Genomic DNA, 9441 nt, shown 5'->3' with positions numbered 1-9441 from the left:
TTTCTTCTCAGCTTTTTGTTTAACATAGCATGTTTAATGTATTCTCATGAACGTTCTAGTTGCCATTTCTGGTTGCACATTACAAGTCACTTAGGTTAGAATCTATTATGAATATATGAATGTCTGAATATGAATCCATTAACAGAATGGTTAGAAATCATCATATAGTTGTTTAAACCTTTATCAGTATATTCAACAAGTTGTGGATAAATTATAAATAAAAACTAACACATTCTAGCTAATTAAAAGAAACGAGAGGATTGTAAATAAAAGCAATATGTTTTTTACTGCTCCACATAAACCAAAACAGACAACATAATGACACACAATACAACATTATCATATATCATGCACAACAAAAGAAAATAACAACTTATCCTTTCTTCTTTTCTCAAAAACACATTGTTGGGATCATGCATTTAAATAAGGTTTTAACACTGCAAGTAACCTCTCTTCTTTAGGTTAATGTCAACAGTTCATATACATACCATATCACATCATTCAATATTTCGCCCATGTAATGTCTTATTCAGCTAATATTTATAATGGATATAATGAGTAAATTTGGCAGACGATGCCTAAATACATTTTAAACTGCAAAAACCCCAGGTACTGTTTCTCCAAGACTGAATGTGTACCTAATGTTTCCATTTGTATGGAATATGAAAGTGCAGCTATGGTTCACTTAATGGCGATGCACTTTACGCGCAAGTGTATAGATCTTCACTTCACTTATGACAGATTGACAGAAAAGACTCACTCCCCCTTTCATTTCCATTCTCAAGTACACATTCCCGCAGGGCTATTACATTTACTGAGCTTGAAAATCTGGGTCATTAAGGCCTAAGCACACCCCGCAGTGACACGCCAAACACAAGAAGCACAACTAGAGGATGTCACGTGACTCATTTCTGATGCTCTCAAACATGTTGATTATTACATACAGAACATAATAACATCACATCAACAGAGATGACAGTTTTCACCTGACATTAAAAAAAGAAAGCTTTACAGTTTGTCAGTCTCCAGTTGGACTTCAATACCCCTGTGACAAAAGAAGCACCTTCCCTGAGAAGTATGATGTAAACACGTTCACTACACACTCATGCATCCAATCTCATTTTAAAGCAAAATAGTTCTCCTTGTTGCAACTGCAAGGGACGTGATAGTATGTGTTGGCCAGAGTACAACCTTTCTCTTCATAAACATTCGTCGGTATTTGCATGTAAAGTGTGATTCTATATTTTACGTTATTTGTACATTTATTAAAGCATTGACAGCATCTAATATTCAAGCATTATGTGTATGAACAGACTGAACTCATGTCAAAGGTTTTTGTAGGATGTTTCAAAAACACATTACTGTTCAAAAGTTTGGAGTTGGTAAGTTTTTTATGTTTTTGAAAGTAGTCTCTTATGCCTACCAAGGATGCATTTATTTGATAAAAAAAAACAAACAGGAATAACAGTGATATTATGAAATATTATTACATTTTAAAATAACTGTTTTCTATTTTTTTTTAAATGCAGTTTATTCCTGCAATGTCAAAGCTGAATTTTCAGCATCATTACTCCAGTCTTCAGTGTGACATGATCCTTCAGAAATCATTATAATATGATATAACATTTCTTAATATATTTAATGTTGAAAACAGTTGTGATGCTTACAATTTTATCTTTTGGAAACCATTTTCCCCCAGGATTCTTTGATGAATAGAAAGGACAGCATTTATTTGAAACAGATAAATTCTAAATGTTTTGATCAATTTAATGCATCATAGCTAATAAAATGTATAATTTATTTAAAATGTTTTTTACTGACCTTAAACTTTTGAATGGTATTGTATATAATAGTACATTGTGACTAAAATGATTGCCAGTGTACATTTATCTGCCTATTACGTTTCTATAATATTTTGAAGAGTGGTTAGATGTATGGTAGGGGTGGGCTAAAAAAGATGAATAATTGTAAAATGTACTGTACAAATACATTTATAAAACTATACTGTAAAATAAGTTAAGCAATTTAAAAATATATATATGTTATACAAGATTCAACTCATTTTTTAATGTAAGTTTAATGTAATTTAAGTTGAAATGACTTAAACATCTACGTTGATTATACTTAAAGTTAAGGCAGCAACTTTTTTTTACAGTGTAAAAGAATTCAGAAAGATTTTTGTGTTTAAAATGCTGCACATACATAAATACTTTTAGATTTTAGATGCTGTCAATACATCCATATTGCACATAACATATGCGAGCCTGTAAACGCCACATACAGGGCGATGCAATTGATCCCCATGGCCACATTTGAATAAATATAGATTCTTATGAGATCAGGCTGCCCTGTTATAATAGCACAGACTTCAAATGCAGGACCTCTTGAGGCTGTGATTCTGAATCTATTCAATAAAAAGTCTACACATTAACCGATACCATCTTAAGAGGCTGGGTTAGGATTCCTGAAATGGTCCTATTGAATGTTTCCAATTAACACCAGAAAACTATTCAAGAACCATTGTACATTAATTTGCATTTGTAATATCTTATTTGTTTGTAGATGAATATAATTTCCTCACTAACAAGCAATTCAAGAGCAATGCCCTTTATGATAGCAGGTGGAGATGCTGATCTACTTGAATTTGTACGAGATAAAACCCTTGATGTAAATGACATTTTCAACAAAAGCCACAAGTAGCAACGTTCTAATTAATCTGCAGAAACAAAACATGATTGGCATATTTATCAAAGAGAAAATGATTACAAAACGTAATCACCTGAATCAAGAAAATAGATAGGTGTTAAATATAACTTGAGTAATTTACGCAGCTCATCAGTGAATGTGTTGTCTCATTGTTCTTGTGAGCTGCTAGACAGCCAGTACAAGACTTGCCTTGTCACATCCGTATCTCTAATCAGATGACACTTTCAAGGCTGAATTGGTAGGGTTGCCACTATTCCTTGTTTTTACGGTCAGCTGGCTTCTTATTTTCCCCATCCACCATATTCTGCTCTGGGTCAGCTCTTGGACTCGTCTGGGTCACTCTTTTCATGTGAAATGGAGATGGTGAGCATTTCAATGAGCCCGTCAGGATGGAGTTATTTTCTGACTCTGTGAGTACAGCCGCGCTGCGACAGTAACGCTTCAGTCCTTTGCGGAAATGGATGGTGAAGAGGCCATAAGTTATGGGATCCAGAATTGCATTAAAAAGTCCAAAAATAAACAGCATGTGAGTCAGTGAGTGAGAAACAGTCTCTTCTAAATCATCAGGAAGGAACCAGTACCAGAGACCCAGCAAGTAGTACGGTGTCCAACAAACTATGAAAGACGTCACAATGACTATGCTCATTTTCAAAGTCCTTATACGGGCCTTTGGGATGTTGCTGTTGGAACGCCGTAAGTGGATTTCCTTTGAAGAGACTGTAAAAGCAAGAAGATTTTTATAAATGTGCTGTAAATATATATATATATATACAGTGCTGTGTAAAAGTCTTAGGCATGTTAATATCCCCCCCCCCCCCCCCAAAAAAAATGGTTTTAAGTCAGTTATTTATATCTTTTGCTGTAGTGTGTCAGTAGGAAATATCAGTTTACATTTCCAAACATTCTTTTTGCCATTAATTGTAATAACCCAGTGAGATTTCTGTATGCACAAGGAATCTGACAACAGCCAGGATGATCTGATCTCACCATCATCGAGTCCGTCTGTGATTACATGAAGAAACAGAAAAACCTGAGACAAACTAAATCCAAAAGAACTGCGGGAACGTCTCCAAGATGCTTGAAGAAACCTTCCTGCAAAGCTACAGTACTGTGAAAAGTAATGGCACTTGTGTTAAAATGCTGTAAAGTGAGAATGCTTTCAAAAATAAAATCATAAATTGAATTTATTTATGATTTAACTTCTATTAACGAATTCAAATCAATATTTGGTGTAACGACCCTTTGCGTTTAAAACGGCTTTTGTCCAGGTACACTTGCGCATAGTTTTTCAGGTAGCTTTGCAGGAAGGTTTCTTCAAGCATCTTGGAGACATGATGGAACATGCCTAAGACTTTTGCACAGTACTGTATATATATATATATATTTTTACGTTTTCTGGACTTAAAGGGATAGTTTACTCTATTATTAAAATTCTGTTATCATTGACCCACCCTCATGTCATTCCAAAACTGTATGACTTTTGTCTGTGGAGCTCAAAAGCAGATGTTCTGAAGAGTCTTTCAGCTGAATATTATTACTCCATATAATGACATGATTGGACCCCATTGACTCTTAGTATGGACAAAAAACACTCAGACTTTAAAAAAAAAAATAACTTCCTTTGTGTTCCACAGAAGAAAATTATACAGGTTTGGAACGGCATATGGTTGAGTAAATGATGATTGATAGGGTTGGGAGCAGGCTTCACTCTATGTTTTTTTAGATTTTCAGAGTGCTGGCCTTATATAACACATATGAAGCAAAGTAAAGAGGCCGCACTATGCATATAAAACGTTTATTTAGTATAAATAAACGTTTTATATGCATAGTGCGGCCTCTTTACTTTGAGTAAATGATGATAAAATATATATTTTCACTTCATTCAAATGCACAATATCTTATTTTTATACTCCATTACTCCATTTCAGGACAACATGTAGTAGATTGTTAGTTTAAGTGAAGAAATCAAGACCAGTGACCAGGTTTAGAGTTGACAAATGCAAACAAATTCAACCCGATTTAGATCAGGTTCTGTGGCTTCACAATGCTCGCTATAAATGTTCTTTGTCAATTTAGGGTTTGATCCAGAATTCAAAGATTAACTCTGGAGCATGTGAACCTGAGAGTGTTGCAAATCACACTGAATGATTAATCTGTAAATCTGACTGATACGACTGCAGCAGTTAACAACTCGATGATCGGATAACAACTCTAAGAACTCCGTGATCCGTCTGGAGAGAGATACACTTTGCTTGGAGTAATATTTTATCAGGGTATATACATTTTAATTTTAGTCATTTAAACACGACATTTCTGAAGCTCAATACTTTGAACACACTAATTCATATGGTGATGGCGCCATTAATACAGTATGCAACATTAGCCTCCTTTCAAATGTAACTCCACTTACTGTTTCCTTTGGACATCCTTCGGGAGATCTCCACCAAGATCCTCGTGTAGCAGCAGATCATGATGGCCAGAGGTATCAGGAAGAGGCAAATGAAAGTGAACATATTGTAAATGGTCTCCTGCCAGTGTTTGACAAAGCTCCCACGGGTGGTGCACTGAGTGAAATTGGCTGGCACCGTGATGGTCACATTGTGAAACAGAAACATCTGTTGGGGAATTCAGCAAATCAGCAGATTACAATAACAACTACTGTACTCTATCAAAAACTAAGAAGAAACAATTACACACTAGCTTGATTTAGAAGCTGTCAAAATGACTAATTGGTTATTTTGGAAAATTAGCCCCGAACTCTAATTGACTATTCAATGCTATCCACAGCCAACTAATCAAGTGAACACTGTCAGCGTTGCAAATTAGATGTGGCATATATCCCCTACAGCTAAAAGCTCAGGATTCAGTCAGTGTTCCCAGGATCGCTCTTTTGCAGAACATTTCATAAATATTATGATGTCTGACTACATATTCTATCTATGACAAGGAGATTGCCAATTGACAAATGAAGACTGGCATATTGACATACAGGCTAAAGCCATCTGTCCCTTTGCCTCAGAAGTGATTCACAAAAACAATTGGAAAAACAAATGACAACAAAATATCCGCTTTGGCCCATTGTGACCTTGTATCTTCAATCATACCTTTCTGAAATGACCTCATTCAAACACAATCTGCTGTCGTAATGTGTTTCACTGTGGAGTTTTGGTGCTTGTAATATGGCCTCATTCTTTTAGCTTGCTTCTCCAAACTTGAAAGCACACTGATTTTAAACGCTCCACTTCATCAGGAGAAGCAAATAAAGAGGTCTCTGCATTCATTACTTCAACTGTGCAGTGTTTTAAAATGTGTACGCCTCCTCTGATTGAGAATCAGTCCTTATTAACAGTCATTCCACAGTAATTCTTTCTGCAATCATCTTGAACATTTCAGATCTTGTAACTGAAGGTCGCAGAGCGTTTTCTTATATATTATGTTTGAATCTCATTTGTGAGCTGATTTAAGAACATGTCAAATTTAAAAACATCTAATTGACTTACAAACTGCATAATTTATTGTGTGTGTGTGTGTGTGTGTGTGTGTGTGGTTCAGGTATACCCTACATTATGGGGACAAAATGTCCAAAAAAAATGTTTTTGGTCCCCATCAGGAAAAAAAACTGCTTAATCATACTAAGTTATGTTTTTTTGAAAATCTAAAAACGCAGAAAGTTTTCTGTGTTCGGTAGGGGTAAGAGGATAGAATATACAGTTTGTACCGTATAAAAATCATTATGTATGGAAATGTGGACATGTGTGTCTGTGTGTGTGTTCATGTTTTTCTATCCCAGTGGGGTTTCAACCTGAACCTGCGTGTGTGAATGAGTGTTGGTAATGTTGAGTAACGTGTCTCCGCACCAGTCAATGAGGTGAAATTAAAGGGCTGATGAAAACGCTCTCAGTACTGTAATTGCGGAACTAATCTATGAACATCTATGAATTTTGCAACACAGCTCTGATTCTAATGTTACAACAGGTCTAGGGAGAATACTGATTACGTTAATGATTGGAAACGTGATTATCGATATGATCTAAAATACAATCTGCCAAGGGAAAATGCAGTTGTGTGAATATGTACGGGACACAAAATACAGTAATACATTAAAGGGATAGTTCACCCAAAAATTAAAATTCTGTCATCCTTTACTCACCCTGATATTGTTCCACACATGTATGACTTTCTTACTTCCGTAAAACACAGGAGACCGTCTGCAGATTTTTCAGTTTGCAGAATGTTCAAGTTCTAAAAGCAGTACCATTCATACAACCATATATGGTTTATATTGTGGTTATATATTATATTGTGTTATATATATATAATATATATGGTTTATATTATATTGTGTGAGGGACAATAAGGTTCGCTATTTCCTTCTGCCATGGCTTTCATGTCTTTTATGATTATTTTAATATGCGCATATTCAAATTTGGTGCATTCTGACATATGTAGAGTATGCTATTAGATTAGTGACTACAAGCATGTTGTGAAGTGCCATTTAATGTAAATGAGATCAAAGATGGAATGAATGTGACTAATGATTTAAACACATACACACACACACGCAGTTTGGACATTACTTCTTTTTTCATGTTCCATGGAAGAAAGAGGGTCAAACATGAGGGTGACTGAATTTTAATTTTCATCCGTTTTAAAAACTATATAGCAGACTTCAACAAAAAGAGTAAAAAATTTCGAATACATTTTTAATTTAGAATGAATGCATTTGTGGTTTAAAATCAGATTAAATATGAATAAATATAAATATTCAAGTCTAAGCTCAAGAAGGCAAGTAGTTCAACTGCCTGTCCTTTTCATTTTGATCTCTCTATATGATTCAGGGTGTTACTTATGCCAGACTCTGGGGGTTCTTGTGAATTTGAGTAATGCACTGAGATAAGACACAAAGAAAAACATGAAAAATCACTCAAGCAGCTCCTCACCTGAGGGACAGAGAGAACAAAACTCATCACCCAGGCCACGCTCAGCATTACTTTGTTCTTCTTTTTAGCCTTATTGATGGCCAGAGGGTTGAGAATGGCCGACTGCCTGTCCAGGCTTATGACCACAGTCACGAACGCACAGGAGTACATAGCCACAAGCTTCAGAAACATTAACAATCTGCAAGCCAGGTCTCCCGCCAACCACTGAACCGTAATGTTCCAAGCAGCATCCACCGGCATCACGATGAAAGTCACCAGCAGGTCGGCAACGGTGAGGTTCATGATTAAAATTCGCACATGGGATTTGCGCTTGTTATTAGTGCTGGCAGCCCACAGCACTGCGAGGTTGCACACAGCTGACACTGCGCAAAGAGTGAAGGTAATTGTCACCCTCACTTTCGCTGCCATGGAAAAGGTTGGCAGCTGCAATGCCGCTTCACCTGTGCCATTGTTACACGTGGGCATGGTATAGTCACAACTGCCGTTCAGAGCATCTGCAGTCAGCTCCTGAAACATGATGTTCTCAGATGTTGGAGAGCTGTCATTCATTACTAAAGAGCAAAGGTGTGTGTTTGCTGCATTCGTTCGGCAACCTGCTGCACAATGAGGTTTACAGACTATCCATGATGATGATGATTCCAAGGGAGTGATAGACAGTGATAGTACCTGGAAAAAGCTCCTCTATTTTGGCAGTTCTAAAGTGGGATTTAAAAAGAAAAGAAAATTTTGAGTATTTTATTCAGATATTAAACTAGCAATTAAGGCCAGGCCATCAGCATAATGCATTTCACAATTACAAAAATTGCCATTATAACTGCAAATAAATTGACCATCATAAATGTGCATTACAATCATGCACGTTTGATATTGAGGCTACTCTCCTGTACTGTTTAAATGGATTGCTAAAACACTATGCAACCATGCATTTTTTATGGTTTTAGAATAAGCATTAAAAGTCGAAAACATGTCCCAATCTACTCACTTAACAATCGTCGTATTTTAATTTTGTTTTTTCTAATTAAAATAATTTTCAGACTTACCTGATGCAATTCTCCTGTAATGATCAGAGCATTAAAATAAATCCAATGACCTTGAAATAATTAGTTGTTTGTTCATCTCACTGTCTAAAAAAACCTCGGTTATTTCATATCATCCATATATTTCTAAAATCCGATCTTCAAGTTCAAATGTAGCTCTTCTCAAACACTTCAAAGACAGATGGGTAGTTTGTCATCCAACAAGACACCTGTTCGCAAGGTTACATTCGTCTTGGTGAGAGAGTTATTCAGCCTAATTTGCAACTAAAAATGCACCAACCTCCACTTTTTCAGATAGCGGAGAAAGTACTGTTTAAATTAACGGAAATTCTGAAGAAAGTAAGTTTGAGACAATATTAATCAGTATGTATCTCCGACAGCAACCTCAGTTGAAGAGTGATGAGTGAATGTCCGCGCGTCTGCTGCAGCGCGCGCCTCTTCAATTCCCTCGCGCCGCGCGTCACGTGACAACACCCCAGCTCGCTCTCGCTGCGCGTGTCAGTTTGAACTGTCATCATGTATCATCCGTAGGTCAGTTGTGTTGCCGAACTTGCTTGCATGTTTAGCAATGTACATTCACGGTGGTGGGACGGGGTGAGTTTATCTAGGGATTTGATTCCCTCATCCCCGAAGGAAACAAAGTTCTTATACAGAAGAGTTTTAATTATTCACACTGTTTCATTAGCATTTTCAAACCTAATTTTTGTAAACACAAAGATTAGATTACAATTTGGTTAGCGCATATTTTCACGCTGTGC

The 9441-nt window shown here is 36.2% G+C and overlaps 1 protein-coding gene across 1 annotated transcript; it reads right to left on the bottom strand.

Moving 5' to 3' along the window:
* Positions 1-265: 265 nt before the first annotated feature.
* Positions 266-9124, bottom strand: gnrhr4 (gonadotropin releasing hormone receptor 4). Its single transcript, XM_084123818.1, has 4 exons — positions 8687-9124; positions 7647-8341; positions 5117-5321; positions 266-3423 (listed from the first exon to the last, which is right to left on the bottom strand). Exons 2-4 carry the CDS (start codon positions 8193-8195, stop codon positions 2957-2959), a joined length of 1221 nt encoding a protein of 406 aa, XP_083979944.1. The 5' UTR covers positions 8196-8341; positions 8687-9124; the 3' UTR covers positions 266-2956.
* Between the last annotated feature and the right edge of the window lie 317 nt (positions 9125-9441).

The sequence above is a fragment of the Abramis brama genome (genome assembly GCF_963993115.1).
Source record: "Abramis brama genome assembly, chromosome: 9".
In the NCBI taxonomy this organism is placed as follows: Eukaryota; Metazoa; Chordata; class Actinopteri; order Cypriniformes; family Leuciscidae; genus Abramis; species Abramis brama.
Note: the sequence above shows the minus strand (reverse complement) of the source record. Positions and strands in the feature narration are given on the sequence as shown.